This window comes from Oncorhynchus keta, chromosome 12, assembly GCF_023373465.1.
Source record: "Oncorhynchus keta strain PuntledgeMale-10-30-2019 chromosome 12, Oket_V2, whole genome shotgun sequence".
In the NCBI taxonomy this organism is placed as follows: Eukaryota; Metazoa; Chordata; class Actinopteri; order Salmoniformes; family Salmonidae; genus Oncorhynchus; species Oncorhynchus keta.
This window is the reverse complement of record NC_068432.1, coordinates 28,668,150-28,690,586: the sequence shown is the minus strand read 5'-3', so window position 1 is coordinate 28,690,586 and position 22,437 is coordinate 28,668,150. Positions and strand designations below refer to the sequence as shown.

Here is a 22,437-nt window from a genome sequence, read left to right as displayed (position 1 = left end):
TCAGTGGTAGGGAGGCGAGCAGGCCAGAGGTGGATGAACGCAGTGCCCTTGTTTGGGTGTAGGGCCTGATCAGAGCCTGGAGGTACTGAGGTGCCGTTCCCCTCACAGCTCCGTAGGCAAGCACCATGGTCTTGTAGCGGATGCGAGCTTCAACTGGAAGCCAGTGGAGAGAGCGGAGGAGCGGGGTGACGTGAGAGAACTTGGGAAGGTTGAACACCAGACGGGCTGCGGCGTTCTGGATGAGTTGTAGGGGTTTAATGGCACAGGCAGGGAGCCCAGCCAACAGCGAGTTGCAGTAATCCAGACGGGAGATGACAAGTGCCTGGATTAGGACCTGCGCCGCTTCCTGTGTGAGGCAGGGTCGTACTCTGCGGATGTTGTAGAGCATGAACCTACAGGAACGGGCCACCGCCTTGATGTTAGTTGAGAACGACAGGGTGTTGTCCAGGATCACGCCAAGGTTCTTAGCGCTCTGGGAGGAGGACACAATGGAGTTGTCAACCGTGATGGCGAGATCATGGAACGGGCAGTCCTTCCCCGGGAGGAAGAGCAGCTCCGTCTTGCCGAGGTTCAGCTTGAGGTGGTGATCCGTCATCCACACTGATATGTCTGCCAGACATGCAGAGATGCGATTCGCCACCTGGTCATCAAAAGGGGGAAAGGAGAAGATTAATTGTGTGTCTTGAAACTTGAAATATTGTTAGACATCAGGTATCCATCCTATGGAAAGGAGAAGGGCCAAAGTCTGGTTGTTACACCAGAAGTTAATGGTTATCTGTAGGAGGAATGTATATGGTGGAGGTCAGGTCACATTAAGGGAGAAGGAACAGTTTATTACCCACGTCCCTTAACTTCCTGCCTAGCAATAAAGATGTAATGTTTAGAGGGAAGGAGTAGACTTGTGCTGGTGGTAACATGTCTTTGTCTGACCCATTGGGTAAATACACTTTGTTTGAGCTTTTCATAGTTGTCTGTGAGTTTTTACTCTGTTCATTTTAGAACCTAAACAACATGAGCCTAAATAAGTATATCTAACACACTGTTGTTGTTAGAATCTTAGTGCTGAACAAATAACATACATTTGGGATATTTTTCAGCAATTAACCAAAATATTAGCTATTGGCTATTCAATGACATCGGTACAATTATTTTAATTCAAATATTCTACCTAGTTTAGTGCTGAATATGTGGTAATTTACTACAATGACTATACTCAGAGTTATGTTTACTCTTTGCTATCCAAGGCAGCGGAGCCCACTGTAACGGCAGATCTCCTCTTCGTCTGAAGGAACGGACCAAGATGCAGTGTGGTAAGTGTTCATGACGATTTATTAAAAAACAAACTGAACACTGAAATACAAAACAATAAATGATGTGATGAAACGAAAACCGAAACAGTACCGTGTGGCGACAAACACTCACACGGAAACAAACACCCACCAACCAACAGAGAATCATGGTTTGTCTTTTGTTCCTACAGCATCTATTAATAATTTTAAAATCTCTGTAGACCTTCAGAAATTCAGAACTATCAGATTATCTGAGTTGTTTTTCCCTAGAAGTGAGGCTCAATCCACCCGTCCAGAGGTGGTATAATTTAAGTCCCTTCATCCCTCCCAAACATAGAAATCATTCAGTAGAAACATACTGCCGCCTTGTGGGAAGATGGGGTTAAGGTTTGGTGGGAAAATAATAAAAGAATGAAGTAACCCAGTTGAAGTCACGGGGTTGATGCTCACCAAATATGACTTCAAATGCTAATTCCTGCAGTGTAGCGGATGACACTGAACCTAGCCAACCTGCACATCAAGTATGTTGAAAAAGTTCACATTCTAAAGAAGACGTCCAACCCTTTTTTGAGTACCATTGTTTTTTTAGTACATTTTTGTTCTGACCTAAACTCACTGATGTCCTTTCACCAATTTGTGAATTCAATTGCAGAACTCCTGCGCTATGGGACATGATGAAGGAGGTCTGGACTTCCTGGACATACGCCTCACCAAATCAGGTACCTCCCTCTCATCTGCTCTATTCAGAAAGAGCACAAACAAATACAACTTCCTCCATGCTCAACGTTGAGCTTTCTGTTTCCAAAACTACACTATGTTACGAACAGAGTGGACTAATTAGACTTTACCCTTTGCCAAAGTTTTAAAACATTGTGTTGTTTAGAAGGAGAGCAAAGGCAAATTCAGTTATTGCACACGCGCACTTCAGAGTAGGTGTTCGCCAACAGAATCATGCTAATTTGTGCTATAACCTGCCAATAGGATCTCGCTAGCTCGTGCTTGGCTCAATCCACCTCCTTGCTTGTTCTGCCCACTATGGCTCATTTGTTCCCATTTGAAACGACAGGCTGTGGTGTATCTTGGTTTAGTTCTAAAAGTCTTTGGCCAATAAAGGCAAAAATGTGGTACTCGTGAGGAGGGATGGGAGAATCTGTGGCCAGGAACAACAAAAACCAGAAATCATAATGGATTACAATGCAACAGAAGGAGGGGTGTACAATTTATACAAGCTGGTGACTGGCTACAGCTGCAAAAGAAGAACCCTAAGCTGGCCACTTGTGATATTCTTCAACATCTTGGAGATCTCGGCGTACAACGCGTTTGTCATCTGGATGGCGTTGAACCCAGATTGGAACAGAGGGATGTTCCAGAGGAGATGGCTCTTTCTCTAAGAGCTGGGAAAGGCATTGGTAAGACCTCAAATCCAGAGGAGGCAACATATCCCAAGGACCACAGCTTCTGCAGCCATTGTGAGGAGGATTCAGGAGGAGGATGCTGGTGCCCCATCCGCCCGACCCACAGAACCAACAACTCCAATACCGGAAGTAAGTGTGAGTGATGTTGTTGCATGTGTGTGTGCCTGACTCTCTTACCTTGGCTTGCTGCAACTATGTGAGTGAGTGAGTGAGTGAGTGAGTGAGTGAGTGAGTGAGTGAGTTGTTAGTAAAATTCCTGAACTAAGTGTTTTCATCAGTATTGAATGCAGCAGGTAGCAACAAGAAGAAGCGCTGCGATGTGTGTGGACCCAAGATGGGAAGGAAGACACAGTACACATGCACCAAATGCAGAAAAATAGATTTGCAACACACACACAGTAAAACTGGGCCTGAGTGTCCAGCTTACTCCCTGGACCTTCCTTAGAGCCCTGCATGGGCATTAATTTGAATCCCTACCCATGCCCGCGACATTCTGTCCCTACCCTACCCAGGCCCCGATTGCGTCTACGCAGGCCCCGATTGCGTCTGTAATGAACAGTCAAAATCATGTTTTTCATGAAATGTAATGATATTTTTTTATTTAACCTTTATTTAAATAGGCGAGTCAGTTAAGAACCAATCATTTTTTACAATGACAGCCTACCCCGGCCAAACCCTCCCCTAACCCAGACGGCGCTGCGCCAATTGTGCACAGCCCTATGGGACTTCAGATAACAGCTGGCTGTGATACAGCCTGGGATCAAACCAGGCTCTGTAGTGACGCGTCTAGCACTGCGATGCAGTGTCTTAGACCGCTGCACCACTCGTGAGACATATTTGGATGACAGCAGATCAAAGTATGATGCCTATCAGTTAAGAGCGTTGGGTCAGTAACCAAAATGTCGCTGGTTTGAATCTCCGAGCTGGCAAAGTGGAAAAAATCTGCTCCCTGGGTGCCAATGATGCCGGTTAAGGCAGCCTCCTGCACCTCTCTGATTCAGTTGAATACGGAAGACACATTTTGGTTGAATGCATTCAGATGTGCAACTGACTAGCTTTCCCTTTTCCAATGAAAAATGACTGTTGCTGATAAAGTTACTTGTCCCCTCCTCAATGTCAAACACTTGGATTGAGGAGGCGGGATTATTAAGGGGCTCACCTTAACCTCTCTCATTTTATTACACCAATGGTAATATGATATTCTCTTACCTAATTTATATAATTACCAAATCAAATCAAACTTTGTCACATGTGCCGAATGCCTTACAGTGAAATGCTTACTTACAAGCCCTTAACCAACAATGCAGTTCAACAAAGAGTTAAGAAAATATTAACCAAATAAATTGAAGTAAAAAAAAATCTAAAAATGAACACAATACAATAACGAGGCTATATACAGGGGGTACCAGTATCGAGTCAATGTGTGGGGGTACAGGTTAGTCAAGGTAATTTATACATGTAGGTAAGGGTAAAGTGACTGTGTAAATAATAAACAGCGAGTAACAGCAGCGTAAAAACAAATGGGGGGAGGGTCAATGTAAATAGTCTGGGTGGCCATTTTATTAATTGTTCAGCAGTCTTATCGCCTGGGGGTAGAAGCTGTTAAGAAGTATTTTGGTCCTAGACTTGGCACTCCGGTACTGCTTGCTGTGAGGTAGCAGAGAGAATAGTCTATACGACTTGGGTGACTGGAGTCTTTGACAATTTTTGGGGGTTTCCTCTGACATACCTACAGTATGTAGGTCCTGAATGGCAGGAAGCTTGGCCCCAGTTATGTACTGGGCCATACGCACTACCCTCTGTAGTGCCTTATGGTTAGATGCTGAGCAGTTGCCATACCAGGCAGTGATGCAACCGGTCAGGATGCTCTCGATGGTGCAGCTGTAGAACTTTTTGAGGATCTGGGGACCCATGCCAATTCTTTCAGTCTCCTGAGGGGGGAAAGTTGTTGTCGTGCCCTCTTCACTGCTGTATTGGTATGTTTGGACCATGATAGTTTGTTGGTGATGTGGGAACCAAGGTACTTGAAACTCTCGACCCGCTCCACTACAGCCCAGTTGATGTTAATGGGGGCCTGTTCGGCCTGCCTTTTTCTGTAGTCCCTTGATCAGCTCTTTTGCCTGGAGGCGACCGACCCTCTTGTACCTTTTAGTTCAGAGTATCCCAAACTCGGTCATTGGTACCACAAGCAGTGCATGTTTAGTTGTTTTGTCCTAACACTACACAGCTAATTCCAATTATCAAAGCTTGATGATTAGTTGATTATTTGAATCAGCTGTGTAGAGCTAGGGCAAAAACAAAAAGGTTAGAGTCCCGGGGACCAAGTTTAGGAAACCTTGCTTTGGTTTAAGCTGCTGCAGAGAAACAGTTAGTTCAGCGTTATCTACAGAAATGCAGTAATGGGTACTGGGTGACTGTTGAGTGGCATAAATTGTCTGTCCAATATCTAGTTCCGTAATGCCTGTAAATCTAAGTTGCTCCTAATTGGGTCTGCTTTCCCCATTGTAGATGTAACATGCACCTTAATTGGGGAGAACGGGCTTGTGGTAATGACTGGAGCGGATTAGTGAAATGGTCTCCCCTCAGCAACCTCTTGTGATGCACGTCCCCAAACCTTGCTGGACGTTTTGGGAACTGGTAGCTAATAACCCAGTTGTGGAGTTAATTTAATCCATAAGCTTAAAGGGCTCCTGATTTGGCCTCTTTTCGTCAATGCTCATTAAGAAACGCTAGCGACCATGACTGAAGGCAAATGAAGGTTGTCTTGGGGGTGTGGTTTGATGTGAGTGTTTCTTGGGTGGGTCTTTGCCATTCAATCACAACCAGTGTTGCCATGTCCATGGTTTTACTGCAAATTGGTGAAAATGTATTGGTTATGGGTTTTGGGCTACTTCTAAATAGCTCCATGGCCACCATGGCATTTTTTTTTTACATGTATTAATTTCACTGTGACCTGCTGCTGACTATCAGGCAGTGAGGCAGGCTGTTGCTGAGTAAGTAAATGTGGTAGGGAGGGAGCTTAATATACAATCATTGGTAGGGAGGGGGAGGACCAGAGGGGTGTGTGTGTTGAGAGAGCTCTGCAGCAGGCACGTGAGATGAGAGCAGTATGAGCGCACATCATGACAAGTGATCTGAGATTCAACAACGAACAGCACTAGCTAGCTACACAACTGGGTAGGCAAGCAGGGCAGGGAGAAAAGGCCTAGAGGTCTCGATGTGGAGAGAAAAATTGAATTATTGGGGGGGAGTAAGCTGGACACTTAGGCCCAGGGAAAGGGCATGTAGGCAGGCAGGCAGGGCCGAGAGTATAGGGCCTAGAAGCCTGGAGGTCTGTCATTCGTTACATACTTTAGTCTGAGACTGACATCATTGAAGTCGTTTCTGGTGACAAGAGGTACAAGGACTGTTGTACAAAACAAAGTCATCAGTGATTAGATCGCCTCTTACCAATCTAGTATCAAAGCCTATGACAAATGTTCAAACTGCCGCTTTACTAATGTGTGTTCAGCCTCTGGCCCAACGGTTTCTGGACCAATCAGATGGCCCTGAATGTTTTCGCAAATGTCTGGGTAGCCAGGCAAGTGTGGAGGGCTGGCTTTGGCCTACTACAGCTTGGGCTGGATGACTGGATGATTGACTCTGTCCCTCTGGAGGGGCATAGCAGGGTCGGTAAGACGGCCCCATCCACCCTTCCCCTCTCCCCCCATCTACCTGGGGCATGGAGCTGGCTGGATGGCGTGGATGTGACATGCTGGTATAAATGAGGTAAATTGATTTTAGTTTACCTGTATTAAAGTCCCTTGTCACTCGGAGCACCGCTTCTGGATGAGCATTTTTCTTGTTTGCTTACGGCTTTATACAGCTTTTTGAGTGCGGTCTTAGTGCCAGCATCGGTTTGTGGTGGTAAATAGATGGCTACGAATAATATAGGGGAAACTCTCTTGGTAGAGAGTGTGGGCTACAGGTTATCATGAGGCACTCTACCTCAGGCGAGCAATACCTAGAGACTTCTTTAATATTAGACATCGCGCACCAGCTGTTATTGACAAATAGAAACACAAACCCAGCCAGCTCTATATTATCCATGTCGTCGTTCAGCCACAACTTGGTGAAACATAAAATATTACAGTTTTAATGTCCCATTGGTAGGATAGTCTCGACCGTAGATCATTCAGTTTGTTTTCCAGTGATTGCATGTTGGTCAATAGAACGGATGGTATCAGTGGTTTAGTCACTCGCCTACGAATTCTCACAAGGCACCCCGACCTTCTCCCCCTGTATCCCCGTCCTTTCTTCACACGAATGACGGGGATTTGGGCCTGGTCTCAGAGAAGCAGTATATCCTTTGCGTCGGACTCATTAAAGAAAATATCTTCATCCAGTTCGGGGTGAGAAATCGCTGTTCTGATGTCCAGAAGCTCTTTTCGGTCATAAGAGACGGTAGCAGTAACTTTATGTACAAAGTAAGTTACAAACAATGCAAAAAAACAAACAAAATAGCACAGTTGGTTAGGAGCCCATAGTGCTGAGCTAGTATTGTAACTTTAGCTAATGTTTCATCCCCTCTCAACTGAGGTGAATGAATACATTAGTGAGTAGATACCACAGCCAGGTCAGCTCTAGCCTCTAGTTATCTGTCAGATAGCGATATGAGGTGGTTATTATTACTATGTAACTGCAGCTGTTTGTATGAAAATGTTTTGTAGCTTTTGTTTTGTCACATTACAGAAGTAAATAAACTTGGCAAGCTTTCACCGTTGATGAACCGTTACAGAGAGAGCTGGCCAAAAGTTGGCTTAGCTATTATTTTTTGCCTCAATCAAACTAGACCTGAATGAAATTATGAAACCATCTTCCAAACGATTGAAGATTTACATTTTGATGTTTTTTCAGTGCAATGTGAGTTATATTAGCCAGTATGTCAATGTAATGTTATTGATCTGTCAGTTTACCTAGCTAAGTCCCTACTTTTCACGCTGACACAATAATAAACAGCTCTAAAGTGTTACAGGCTTCAGTGTCATGGTGCACAGTAGAGGTCTGCGTGGACCGATTTCTTCATCCCGCTTCTGTCCAAGCTGGCTTTCTGTCCGACTCCCATCTGCTACTGCAAGGACTGGTCCCAAACCCAACCGCAGTCCCACAATGTTAAGTTAGGCGTATGTGACGTTGCCAGCCATGGTCCCAGAAATGTTGCTCCCTATAGGCAATATCAAATGCACAAAATAACTTAATTAAGAAATAGGTTAAATTACCAGAGATTCTCACATGGCCCTTATATTGTATTACTAGGCTATATCAGTCAATATGCTAGATATAGATTGAAAAGAGCAGAGTTGTAGAGATATGGGTGATCAATATTCAGGCCAATTTCTAGGCAACGTAGTGGGAGGACCCCCAGACCCCCTGCAAGTTATGTCCTCCTCTGCAGATAGCACTGCTGGGTGATTTTAAAAAGTAATAGTCAATCGATCAATAATATAATACTACTCTTCGCAAAAATGTTTATCTTTAATTTACAATATGTAGAAAGTATGAGAATAGAAAGGTTCAGAAATGTTGTGTAACGTCACAGAACAGTTTAAAAAATATATGGCACATAGAAATCAAAACTGGATGTTGTTCAGAGATAGATGGGAGTGGTTAAGTGGAGCTTAAGGATGGGACTAAAAACAAACAAAAGATAACTATTGTAAAATATACGGTGTGAAGAGGCGACTCTGGGATGCTGGCCTTCTAGGCAGAGTTCTTCTGTCCAGTGTCTGTGTTCTTTTCTTCAACTTTTATTTTTATTGGCCAGTCTGAGATATATTTTTTTTTTCTTTGCAACTCTGCCTAAAAGGCCAGCATCCCTAAGTCGCCGCTTCACTGTTGATGTTGAGACTTGTGTTTTGCGGTTACTATTTAATGAAGCTGCCAGTTGAGGACTTGTGAGGTGTCTGTTTCTCAAACTAGACACTCTAATGTACTTGTCCTCTTGCTCAGTTGTGCACTGGGGTCAATGCTCTGCCTGACCAGAAAGCAAAGACCACCATCAACGCCATCACAGGGGGTATGTACAGCAGGTTTGGCGCTGCAGAGTCCATTCACAGCGACCAAGGCAGAAACTTTGAGTCCTTTGTGTTTGCAACCATATGTGAACGGCTGGGTGTGCACAAGACCCGCACCACTCCGTTTCCCCAACAGAGTGATGGACTCATGGAGCATTTCAACAAAACGCTGGCCATCATCTCTGCCAGATACCAGCGTGACTGGCACAAGCACCTGCCCATGGTCCTCATGGCATGCTGCACCACTGTCCAAGACTCCACCTCCTGCATGCCTGCCTTACTCATGCTGGGGAGAGAGATCCACACTCCTGCAGAGATGGCATTTGGGCCGACCCCCTGATAGCCCTTCTGTTCCACTGATGCCAGAATAAGCCAGGAGACTCCAGGACTGTCTTGAGACAGCCCACACCTTCGTTAGGGAGAATCTGGGGAATTCAGATGTGAGGCAGAAAATAAACTATGTTGTGTACACCTGGGGAGGCACTTTGAGGCTGAGACGTGGTCTGGGTCTACAGCCCCCTGAGGAAGAAAGGCTGTTGCCCCAAGTTCGACAGGCACTGGGTGGGGTCCTGCAGCATCCTTGAGAGGATGGGGTACCAGGTCCAGCTGGGTGGTGTACCAGGTGGTGTACCAGGTCCAGCTGCCTCCCAGGGGGAGAAAGGTGGCACTGCACCGGGACAGGTTATCCCCATACAGAGGGGCCTCTTTGCCCTCGGACACCCGAGGTACCTTAACCCCCTGTGTCACTGATAGGTCCCCTGTGGCCCCATCCTTTTCCCCCTGTCCCTGCCCTCATCCCCTGTGCACAAGCGGGACAGCCCCATGCCACAGACTGCACTCCCTTTGCCACGAGTGGACACTCTGTCCCCATCATGCCTGTGCAGACAAAGTAGACCTCCGAATCTTTGTTTGTTCTCCCTGCTGGTCAGTTATGTGTAACTGTTTATGAGTTTCTGGTCATGTTTATTTGTTTCGCAGGGTCTAGCATTTAGTTCATTTTATTTTTGATTTATTTCCCCTTTATTTAACCACGTAGGCCAGTTGAGAACAAGTTCTCATTTAGAACTGCGACCTGGCCAAGATAAAGCAAAGCAGTGTGACACAAACAACAGAGTTACACATGGGATAAACAAACGTACAGTCAATAACACAATAGAAAAATCTATATATAGTGTGTGCAAATGAAGTAAGATTAGGAAGAGCAGTTGGAGGCCACGGAAGGAGAGTTGTATGGCATTGAAGCTGGTCTGGAGGTTAGTTAACACGGCGTCCAAAGAAGGGCCAGAAGTATGCAGAATGGTGTCGTCTGCGTAGAGGTGGATCAGATAATCACCAGCAGCAAGAGCGACATCATTGATGTATACAGAGAAAAGAGTCGGCCCGAGAATTGAACCCTGTGGCACCCCCGTAGAGACTGCCAGAGGTTCGGACAACAGGCCCTCCGATTTGACACACTGAAATCTATCAGAGAAGTAGTTGGTGAACCAGGCTAGGCAGTCATTTGAGAAACCAAGGCTGTTGAGTCTGCAGATAAGAATGTGGTGATTGATAGAGTTGAAAGACTTGGCCAGGTCGATGAAGACGCTGCACAGTATCGTCTTTTATCGATGGCGGTTATGATCTTTTAGGACCTTGAGCATGGCTGAGGTGCACCCATGACCAGCTCTGAAACCAGATTGCATAGCGGAGAAGGTACGGTGGGATTCGAAATGGTTGGTGATCTGTTTGTATCTTTGTAAACTTTCAAATACATGTTGGTATAAATAACATTTAAAATTCTGTGAAAAACAGTTGTACTGCAATTGAGTGCAATATTCCCAACATGTAGTATGTCTTTGCTGGGGACTCTTATTTTGAAAACATAAAATCCGCGATCGTGGTACCGCCATAATATCCTGCTGCTAGGAGAACGGTAATAACTTTATCGCAGTGAAGAATTGGACCAAACAAGACACTGACTGGTAAAAGATAGATAGATAAATATATATATATAGATATATATATAGATATGTTTAAATTTCCATAATTGATACTGTTCTGATTATCAGTATTGAGGAGCAGCCTGACATAAAATACTGTAACTTTCAGATCGCTAGTTACAATCTTAGAACATTAGCGAACGTTAGTTATCCGTGCCGTGGTAAATGAAATTCGTCTTTGTTGTTGTTAGCAGCACACCTAATGTTACCTAGCTAACGTCAGATTGTTCAGCCAATAGCGAAGTAAACTAGCTAGCTAACAGTTATTAAGGAAAATAATAGTTTTGTCCACCGGACCGAATGTGTTATTTTTGTCCCCAAGCATTGATTCCAAAATGTTTAACGTATTTTAGCTGTGTGTTAATTTAACGTTAGCTGGCTAGTTTGCAAGCCAGCTACGTATAAACTAGTTAGCTACTGTAGTTATCACTGACGAGAAACGTTAGCTAGCTAGTGTACTGTATTTGTGTTTTGTATACAGGCACCAACATATCTAAACGTTGATCATAGAAACTATTAACGTTATACTGTGATTTTCCCCCCCGTTTATTTGGACTGGTATTGGAATCATTTATTATAATGATATTAATCCCTTACGAAAAAAGATTGCAGTCAGAGAGCAGTATAATTAAGCAATAAGGCCTGAGGGGGTGTGGTATATGGCTAATATACCACGGCTAAGAGCTGTTCTTAGGCACGACGTAACGCGGAGTGCCTGGACACAGCCCTTAGTCTTGTTATATATGCCATATATCACAAGCCCCCGAGGTGCCTTATTGCTATTGTAAACTGGTTACTAACGTGATTAGAGCAGTAAACATGTATGTTTTGTCATACCCATGGTATACTGTCTGATATACCACGGCTGTCGGCCAATCAGCATTCAGGGCTCGAACCATCCAGTTTATTACTACAGTTAGAGTGCAGTATAATTGCTGCAAATACTGCAATTACTGCGTTCAAAATACCACAGTTGACTGCAGTTACTGCACATTTACTGCAGTTTCAAAACTACAGTATTTTTTTGTAAGGGAATACTATAATCAAGGGATTATTTTCACTCCTCAGGCTGAGCTTCCCTGCTACCTTGCCGTACTCATCCCATTCTCCAAACAGACAGTGAGGCAGGATGCTGGGTCTGTGGTGCATGGATGCCCAACTGGGCCTTCTCACTCTGGTGCTGTGCTGCACACTGGCTCCCTTACCTGCGCACGCATACATCTATGCTGTGAGTCCTCATAATTGTAGAACTGTATGATCAAGTTTGTTGTGGATTTACAAGTGATGTTTGCCATTGCATTTGTCATAAAAAAAATGCAGTTTACAGTCCCTGTGTGCTGGCATTGATTTTAAAACTTGTGTCTCTCTGTCTGGTAGCATTACAGCAATATGACTAACATGTTGTTTGAGGACCTGTCTGCCTTGTTCGGATCATCACTACCCAAAGAGGGACTTATGGTGAGAGGAGGGGAGGGGATAACATTCCCTTTCATCCAATGGATCAATTGGCTAAAATGACCTAATTTTCTTTCTCTTCGTCTTTAAGGGTGTGTTAGTAGAGTCCCGTCCACTCAACGGCTGCACTCCGATAAAACCTCCACCACCACGGCCCACATCTAGTGATTCCAACACTACCACTACTAAGTACATAGTCCTCATCCGACGCTATGACTGCAATTTTGATATCAAGGTTAGTGTGTGTCGCTATGATGTTGGGTTGCTTAGGACATATGGTGTTTTTCCATTTGAATTCAACCTATTTATTTATTGCAACATATTCAGTGTAAAACCACACTGCGTGTCGTGTTTACAATTATTATAGTGTGAATTATGATTTTGTATTTAATGCAGGTGCTGCATGCACAGCAAGCGGGATTCAGTGCAGCCATCGTTCACAACATGTACTCGGAGACTCTACTCAACATGAACTACAGCAATGGTGAGGATCCTGAAATCGTCTTCAACTTCCCTAAGCTGCATTTTTCCATTTCTGACAGAATCAGTTCCGTTAGTTTACTTCCCCTTAACCAGGTTGACTGATTTGTGTTCTCACTTCTCAAAACCTCAAGTAGTCTTTAACCAGTATGATCCTCCCAGGAAGTAAATACTTTGGTAATGCTAAGCAACCCAACAGCATAGCGACACACACTAACCTCAAAATTGCAGTCATAGCGTCAGATGAGGACTATGTAAGAGAAAGAGAAAGAAAATTAGGTCATTTTAGCCAATTGATCCATTGGATGAAAGGGAATGTTATCCCCTCCCCTCCTCTCACCATAAGTCCCTATTTGGGTAGTGATGATCCAAACAAGGCAGACAGGTCCTCAAACAACATGTTAGTCATATTGCTGTAATGCTACCAGACAGAGAGACACAAGTTTTAAAATCAATGCCAGCACACAGGGACTGTAAACTGCATTTTTTTATGTGCTCCCCTTTTTGTTTGTTTGTGTGTGTAGAAACCATTGCAGAGGAGATTGAGATCCCCTCAGTATTCACCAGCTACTACGCCTCCCAAATTCTCAGGACCTTCATCATTCCTGAACAAGGGTGATTTCCATTGATGTTCAATATTTTTGTCAAGCGCAACTTCCATGACAACCTGTTCATGAGTGACATCACAGAGGTTCTTTCTAGCGCTGTTCACAATGTTAGATGGGGGTACGACTTAACTATCTGCTGAAGAGTTATGGTTGCTAATGTAAACATTCAACATGGGTGTGTATTGGCTCTTTGGTAATGGTCTTGCACCGTAATGAAGATGGGACCTTGATTGATTAGAGTTGCACTGAAATGTTGTCATATTCTTCATAACATCTTTGCACTCATTATGATGTCAGCCCCGCTGTGTGTCTGGTCCTATGTGGATGTCATCAGCATGTTGGTGATGGTATTGTCTGGCAGTGTTGTCCCTCTTAGTCATAGTCGCTTTTCTGAAAAATACCCCCATACAAAGCTGACGGTGCTGTATTTGGTATGCAGGGCCTATGTGATCCTCAAGCCGGAGTTTGCCTTTCCACTCTCGTATTATCTCATCCCCTTCACCGGAGTGGTGGGCATGATCGTCCTTGTGATGGTTGTCTTCCTGGTAAGTGCCCTTGGGGAACAGCCTCATTTTGTAATGAATGTGGAATAGATATTAAAAGCCCTGTGACTGTCATCCTTAGGTCTTGGTGTGGTCACTGGCTATGTCTGAAATCTGTCTTGCCTACTACTTACTAAAACAGCATGCTGTGTACTAATCGTACTACAAACTATTTAGAATGTATTGTTTAGTTAAATCAAATTCAGTCAGCAACACATATCAACATACTAGGCTCATCAATACTGGGAGTGCTTCATCTAGTGTGCAATTGCATTTATTCCCACCATTTGTTCATTCTGGTACAGTGCGTGACTAACTGATAATGTTGTCAAACACACGTGGCTCTTGAAAAGGGATGCTTTTGTCAATAGGGTGCAGCGAATTCTACTAGATGAAAAGCCAGGATGTTGAAAAGCCAAAATGTGTAATGACACCCTGGCTTTTAAAGCATACTCATTTTTTGAAATTTCACATACTATAAAACTTTATATTTTAGCATCCCCAAATTGCCTACTGTTTAGAACTTAAGTATGGGTATCTGGACACAGCCTCTGTCTCTTCATTCCCTGTCTTGTCTTGGTTTAGATTGTGCGCTGTGTGCAGTACAGGAAAAGGATGAGGAAAAATAGGCTGACCAGGGAACAACTAAAGAGGATCCCCATTCACAAGTTCACTAAAGGTAACTAGGGGGAGTGTCCCACCACACATTAAAATGAGAATCAGTCACCGGTATAACTGGTCAAACACATTCTGGAACAGCAGTACTCTATTTCTTCGCTAGAATATTGAGAAACCCGAATAACAAAAATACCAATCTGATTGTCTGCTCCTGTTATCATTCTGCTCCTGTTGTCGTTACATTACAGTTAGCATTACAATGCATTTACACATACATGTGAATCTTATTCTTTTTCTAGGTGATGAATATGATGTTTGTGCTATTTGTCTGGATGAGTATGAAGAGGGAGACAAACTGCGAGTTTTGCCTTGCTCACACGGTAATTATAAATTATAATGTTTGTCCCTGTATAACTCGCAATTGTTTTTCTCACAGTTCCAAGGTCATGGTTGCAGTAACTCTTTTATTTCTGTCATCTCTTCAGCGTACCACAGCAAGTGTGTGGACCCCTGGCTTACAGGGACGAAGAAAACTTGCCCTGTGTGCAAACAACGTGTAACCCAGCCCAATCCGGAGTACTCTGAGTCCGAGTCTGAGGATGAGAGGGCACGTGGTGGAGACGAAGAGAGGGGGGAGGGCGAAGTTGACACTGAGCGCACCCCTCTCCTCCGCCCCTCCAACCCAGGCTTCCCCTCTGGCAGTCCAGGGGCCTATTCTGCCACTGTCACCACAGTAACCACCGCGCAGTGCCTACCCTCTCCCCCTCACTGCGACTCGCCCATCCTGGAGTATAAGGGCTACTACTCCCCTCAGGAGGTGTCAGACTCTGATACTGAGGAGGGAGTGGTAGACTCCCACCCATCAGACGATGACACTGCCCAGCTCATTGGTAGGGGCACAGTGGGGGTCTGAGAGCCTGGAGGTAGATGAGATGAAATTACTTTCTGCTAGCTGAAAAGGGTCAGTCTTGTCCCCCAGTGTGATTTTTATCACACGAAAAGATAAACTGGTTTATGGAGCTGTGGCTATGAAGTTGTCTCAGTCATAGACTTTCTAGAACACTATTGTCACTCAATGTTGCTCGCTCTAAGATGGTAATATAAAGCCAAGATTCTGCTAGATTTTTAGCAGTCCTTTTTAAATCTGTCTTAAACATGAGGCACACATTAAGTACAGTGAATCAGTTAAACATTTTGCTTTAAGTCTTTGCCAGTGCACTCTAACCCCCCACGCTCCTCCTAAACTTAATATTTTCACAAAATGATGTGACAGCCTGGTAGTCTCAATCTTAAAAGGTAATTTCTATATTTTTCAACTTCATATTCTTCTTCACAAGCACCACCCCAACATCAACATGTGAAAATTGTGCGTTTCTATGTTCTGTAGTAAAACAAAATGGTTTCCAATGACATCATCGGTGTTTATTGTGTGATTTTAACCAATTATGAGTCGGCATTGCTTACTAATTGTCTACTAATTGGTTGATGATGACATTGGAAACACTTATCTTTTTTACTACAAAACATAGAAACGTACCATTTCCACATACTGCATGTTGATGTTGGGGTGGAGATTATAAATATAACGTTGAAACATTTGGACATTTCTCTTTAACTGTAGGTATTTGGTTGAAGAAATCCTGTCAATGCACTACTTGACAATTGACATACCCCAAATTCTTATTTTCAATGAGCATACCAGGTAAAATCAATGTAGCATGATTTTCTTTGGTAGTGATTGAATAGAGACTCAACTCATTCACCAGAAAGGAAACTGCAGTGCTGCTGTCTCACAAATAACATATCTTCCCCATGCTAGTAGTATACTGTAACCTGTATGCATCTCTGTAACTGGTTTCTTTCATGATATTGTCGGTAAGTGGGAGTTAAATTTACTCTATGGTGAGTTTCATTCACTGTTTTATGGAGTTTTTTTTCCTCTCTGATGGATCTGTTGGACAGTTAATTTGCCCTGGACCAGTAATCATGTGGCATGTCAAAGGAGAATATATATATTGTAAACCCCACTGTAATACGTTTTTATTGTCCAGCATCGTTTCTTTGAACTACTTTTACTCCTTTTAAAATGTCTGAATTTGTCCAGTGTAATTTTATTTCAACCTCTTCTATAAAAACAATTATTTAAATGATGTAATATTTTTTGGGTTTTCTCTCTGTTTATTTTTGGTATAGCTGGTCCTGTGATATGGTGTCCTACAGTGCCAGTCAAAGGTTTGGACACCTACTCATTCAAGGGTTTTTCTTTATTTTTTACTATTTTCTACATTGTAGAACAATAGTGAAGACATACACTATGAAATAACACATGGAATCGTGTAGTAACCTAGTGTTAAACAAATCAAAATAGATTTGAGATTCTTCAAAGTAGCCACCCTTTGCCTCTCAACCAGCTTCACCTGGAATGCTTGTCCAACAGTCTTGAAGGAGTTCCCATATATGCTGAGCACTTGTTGGATACTTTTCCTTCACTCTCCTGTCCAACTCATCCCAAACGATCTCAATTGGGTTGAGGTCGGTTGATTGTGGAGGCCAGATCATCTGATGCAGCATTCCATCACTCTCCTTGGTCAAATAGCCCTTACACAGCCTTGAGGTGTGTTGGGTCAATGTCCTGTTGAAAAACTAATGATAGTCCCAGTAAGAGCAAAACAGATGGAATGGTGTATCGCTGCAGAAGGCTGAGGTAGCCATGCTGGTTAAGTGTGCCTTCAATTCTAAAGTAATCACTGACAGTGTCACCAGCAAAGCACCATCACACCACCACCTCCATGCTTCACGGTGGGAACCACACATCTGTTCACCTACTCTGCGTCTCACAAAGACACGGCGGTTAGAATCAAAAATCTCAAATTTGGACTCATCAGACCAAAGGACAGATTTCCACCGGACTAATGTCCATTACTTGTGTTTCTTGGCCCAAGCAAGTCTCTTATTTCTATTGGTGTCCATTAGTGGTTTCTTTGCAGCAATTTTACCATGCCTTCTCTGAACAGTTGATGTTGAGATGTGTCTGTTGCTTGAACTCTGAAGCATTTATTGGGGCTGCAATTTCTGAAGCTGGTAACTAATTAACTAATTCTCTGCAGCAGAGGTAACTCCGGGTCTTGCATTCCTGTGGCGGTCCTCATGAGAGCCAAATCAAATCAAATCAAATCAAATTTTATTTGTCACATACACATGGTTAGCAGATGTTAAATGCGAGTGTAGCGAAATGCTTGTGCTTCTAGTTCCGACAATGCAGTGATAACCAACAAGTAATCTAACTAACAATTCCAAAACTACTGTCTTATACACAGTGTAAGGGGATAAGGAATATGTACATAAGGATATATGAATGAGTGATGGTACAGAGCAGCATACAGTAGATGGTATCGAGTACAGTATATACATATGAGATGAGTGTGTAGACAAAGTAAACAAAGTGGCATAGTTAAAGTGGCTAGTGATACATGTGTTACATAAGGATGCAGTCGATGATGTAGAGTACAGTATATACATATGCATATGAGATGAATAATGTAGGGTAAGTAACATTATATAAGGTAGCATTGTTTAAAGTGGCTAGTGATATATTTACATAATTCCCATCAATTCCCATTATTAAAATGGCTGGAGTTGGGTCAGTGTCAATGACAGTGTGTTGGCAGCAGCCACTCACACTGTTAGTGGTGGCTGTTTAACAGTCTGATGGCCTTGAGATAGAAGCTGTTTTTCAGTCTCTCGGTCCCAGCTTTGATGCACCTGTACTGACCTCGCCTTCTGGATGATAGCGGGGTGAACAGGCAGTGGTTCGGGTGGTTGATGTCCTTGATATGGCCTTCCTGTAACAACGGGTGGTGTAGGTGTCCTGGAGGGCAGGTAGTTTGCCCCCGGTGATGCGTTGTGCAGTCCTCACTACCCTCTGGAGAGCCTTACGGTTGAGGGCGGAGCAGTTGCCGTACCAGGCGGTGATACAGCCCGCCAGGATGCTCTCGATTGTGCATCTGTAGAAGTTTGTGAGTGCTTTTGGTGACAAGCCGAATTTCTTCAGCCTCCTGAGGTTGAATAGCCAGTTTCATCATAGCGCTTGATGGTTTTTGCAACTCCACTTGAAGAAACTTGAAAAGCTCTTGAAATTTTCCATATTGACTGGCATTCATGTCTTAAATTAATTATGGACTGTCATTTCTCTTTGCTTATTTGAGCTGTTCTTGCCAAAATATGGACTTGGTCTTTTACCAAATAGGGCTATCTTCTGTATACCCAGTCTTACCTTGTCACAACAGAACTGATTGGCTCAAATGCATTCGGAAGGAAAGAAATTCCACAAATTAACTTTTAAGAAGGCACACCTGTTAATTAAAATGCATTCTAGGTGACTACGGTGACTACCTAATGAAGCTGGTTGAGAGAAAGCCAAGAGTGTTCAAAGCTGTCATCAAGGTAAATATAAAATATATTTTGATTTGTTTAACACTTGTTTGGTTACTACATGATTCCATATGTGTTATTTCATAGTTTTGATGTCTTCACTACAATGTAGAAAGTTGTACAAATTAAGAAAACCCCTTCAATGAGTAGGTGTTCTAAAACTTTGGACCGGTAGTGTGTGTGTGTGTATATATGTATGTATGTATGTGTGTGTATATATATATATATATATATATATATATGTGTATGTAGTTACACTTATAATATGTATGTAGTTACACTTATAATATGTATATATAATATGGTCTCCTTAAAAGTGATTACGTCTGCTTTCTGAAGAAGTTGAACAAACTCAGGAATAGGAACACGTTAACTCCTTATAAAATTGACATATCAGAATTCTTGGTTAAACTCTCCTTACATCATCCTTTGTCTACTTGTAGAAGTACATATTATTGTTAGGAGGATAGTGTGTATTTTAAGGGACTATTACCATGCATTTTATATAACATCATCATATGCACATGCATCAAACTACACTCCCTGAAAAGAGCAGGAGAAGAGGGATACCAGTACTTCAAGTATTTTATATATTTATGGGTTGTCTCCATCACAGCTATGAATCTATTGCTTTCTGTATGCCTTTTATTGATTGTCTCTATACATTGCCTTCCTAGGAATACCAGAATACACAACTATTTGTTGACAAATTATATTGTGAACTGTCCTCCCATATGACATGATGTATATATTTGAAATCACTTGTGTTGGATGAAGGTATTTTGTCAAAATGTACTTTTAAGCACATAATCAAAACAATATTCCCAGTAGTAATCATGGATAAAAGCTTCTGTGGTGCTCATGCCAAGTATAGGGACCAAGTTTGAAGTTATATTTAACTATGTATGTCTTCTTCATTCATTTATTTTGTCATTGTTGGTTAATCTTTGATTTCTGCTTTTCCATAACCACCTTCCTCACTTTGCTGAACATTTCTGGAGTCTTGTGACATTTGAAGGTGGTGCCATAAAACTAAATTTACACACACAATCTGTTTTAGGTCTTGAGTTTTTATCAGCAAAGAATCAACTGCCTATTGACATTACAGTTAGAAAACCATAGATCCCCCTCCAGCAAACTACCATGAGTGACAGGAAGGGTGTATTGACCGTCTGAGTTGGAAAGTGGAAGAGGTAACGGTCATATGATTCACAATGGTCTTTGAAATCAGAATAATCGTTGAAAAGCAATTTCTTGAAAGATAAATGTTCTGTTCATTACCAACTAACTGCAGATCTAGTGACTCATCCTGTACCATAAGCATGAATTTGCATCTATTACCCAGCCGTTTACCAGCCCTGCAGTTCCATTTCAGCCATGAATGGTTATGGTCAATGGATTGAAACAGTCACAATGCCTGAGTCGTTCCTATACTGTGTCAAAAACCCATTAATTAAGTTATAAGCATATGCCCCAGAGTACAGTCATTAGGCGAATTAACATCAGTGGTGGAAAAAGTACTAAATTGTCATACTTGAGTAAAAGTTAAGATACCTTAATAGAAAATTACTCAAGTGAAAGTCACCCAGTAAAATGCTTCTTGAGTTAATCTAAAAGTATTTGGTTTTAAATATACAGTGCCTTGCGAAAGTATTCAGCCCCCTTGAACTTTGCGACCTTTTGCCACATTTCAGGCTTCAAACATAAAGATATAAAACTGTATTTTTTTGTGAAGAATCAACAACAAGTGGGACACAATCATGAAGTAGAACGACATTTATTGGATATTTCAAACTTTTTTAACAAATCAAAAACTGAAAAATTGGGCGTGCAAAATTATTCAGCCCCTTTACTTTCAGTGCAGCAAACTCTCTCCAGAAGTTCAGTGAGGATCTCTGAATGATCCAATGTTGACCTAAATGACTAATGATGATAAATACAATCCGCCTGTGTGTAATCAAGTCTCTGTATAAATGCACCTGCACTGTGATAGTCTCAGAGGTCCAAAACAACAAAACATCAAAACGAAACGTGAAAACCTATACAGCCTGTCTGGTGAACACTAACACAGAGACAGGAACAATCACCCACGAAATACACATTGAAACCCCGGCTACCTAAATATGGTTCCCAATCAGAGACAACGAGAATCACCTGACTCTGATTGAGAACCGCCTCAGGCAGCCAAACCTATGCTACACACCCCTAATCAACCACAATCCCAATGCCTACAAAAACCCCAATAATACAACACAATAAACCCATGTCACACCCTGGCCTGAACAAATAAATAACGAAACACAAAACACTATGACCAAGGCGTGACATCAACAAGTCTGGCTACAATATTCTCTGACTGTTTTTCTTTCAATAAGGCTCCACCACACACTTTATTTTTTTACTTTGCATTTATAGAATACATTCAGTTAGTAAAAAAGGCGTAACGCATCAGTTGTGTACTTGCCCTTTTTGAAAACATTTGACGTCACTCTGAAAGCATACACAGTGCATTCGGAAAGTATTCAGACCCCTTGACTTTTTCCACATTTTGTTACAGCCTTATTCTAAAATGGATTCAATTGTTTTTTTTTCTTCATCAATCTACACACAATACCCTATAATGACAAAACAAAAACAGGTTTTTAGAAATGTTTGTAAATGTACTTTGCTCCGTTCATCTTTCCCTCGATCCTGACTAGTCTCCCAGTCCCTGAAAAACATCCACAAAGCATGATGCTGCCACCACCATGCTTCACCGTAGAGATTGTGCCAGGTTCCCTCCCAACGTGATGCTTGGCATTCAGGCTAAAGAGTTCAATCTTGGTTTCATTAGACCAGAGAATCTTGTTTCTCATCTTTAGGTGCCTTTTGGCAAACTCCAAGCGGGCTGTCATGTGGCTTTTACTGAGGAGTGGCTTCCGTCTGGCCACTCTACCATAATGGTGGAGTGCTGCAGAGATAGTTGTCCTTCTGGAAGGTTCTCCCCTCTCCACAGAGGAACTCTGGTGCTCTGTCAGAGTGACCATTGGGTTATTGGTCACCTCCCTGACCAAGGCCCTTCTCCTCCGATTGCGCAGTTTGGCTGGGCAGCCAGCTCAAGCAAGAGTCTTGGTGGTTCCAAACTTCTTCCATTTAAGAATGATGGAGGCCCCTGTGTTTTTGGGGACCTTCAATGCTGCAGACATTTTTTGGTTACCCTTCCCCAGATCTGTGCTTCGACACAATCCTGTCTCGGAGCTCTATGGACAATTCCTTCGACCTTATGACTTGGTTTTGCTCTGACATGCACTGTCAACTGTGGGACCTTATATAGTCAGGTGTGTGCCTTTCCAAATCATGTCCAATCAATTGAATTTACCACAGGTGGACTCCAATCCACCTGTGGATGGGCTAGTGGTAGTTGCGGAATGAGTATCAAACATGATTTCTACGTGTTTGATTCCATTCCATTTGCGCCGTTCCAGCCATTATTATGAGCCGTCTTCCCTTCAACAGCCTCCACTGATGTGAGTAGTAGATCTGTGCCAGCATAGAGGGATAGGCCAACGAGTGATATATGCTTCAGTA

General features: G+C 42.8%; 1 protein-coding gene across 2 annotated transcripts; it reads left to right on the top strand.

Annotated features, from left to right (window-relative positions):
• The first annotated feature begins 1,981 nt into the window (after positions 1-1,981).
• On the top strand, positions 1,982-16,589 carry LOC118391238 (E3 ubiquitin-protein ligase RNF167-like). Of its 2 annotated transcripts, none has more exons than XM_052457957.1 (10): positions 1,982-2,008; positions 11,805-11,964; positions 12,114-12,194; positions 12,283-12,426; positions 12,588-12,675; positions 13,196-13,286; positions 13,719-13,824; positions 14,407-14,500; positions 14,739-14,819; positions 14,925-16,589. In XM_052457957.1, exons 2-10 carry the CDS (start codon positions 11,866-11,868, stop codon positions 15,350-15,352), a joined length of 1,212 nt encoding a protein of 403 aa, XP_052313917.1. In that variant the 5' UTR covers positions 1,982-2,008; positions 11,805-11,865; the 3' UTR covers positions 15,353-16,589. The 2 variants fall into 2 exon arrangements, with proteins under 2 accessions (XP_052313917.1, XP_035638315.1); XM_035782422.1 differs by lacking the exon at positions 1,982-2,008 and adding an exon at positions 10,616-10,718.
• The last annotated feature ends 5,848 nt before the right edge of the window (positions 16,590-22,437 follow it).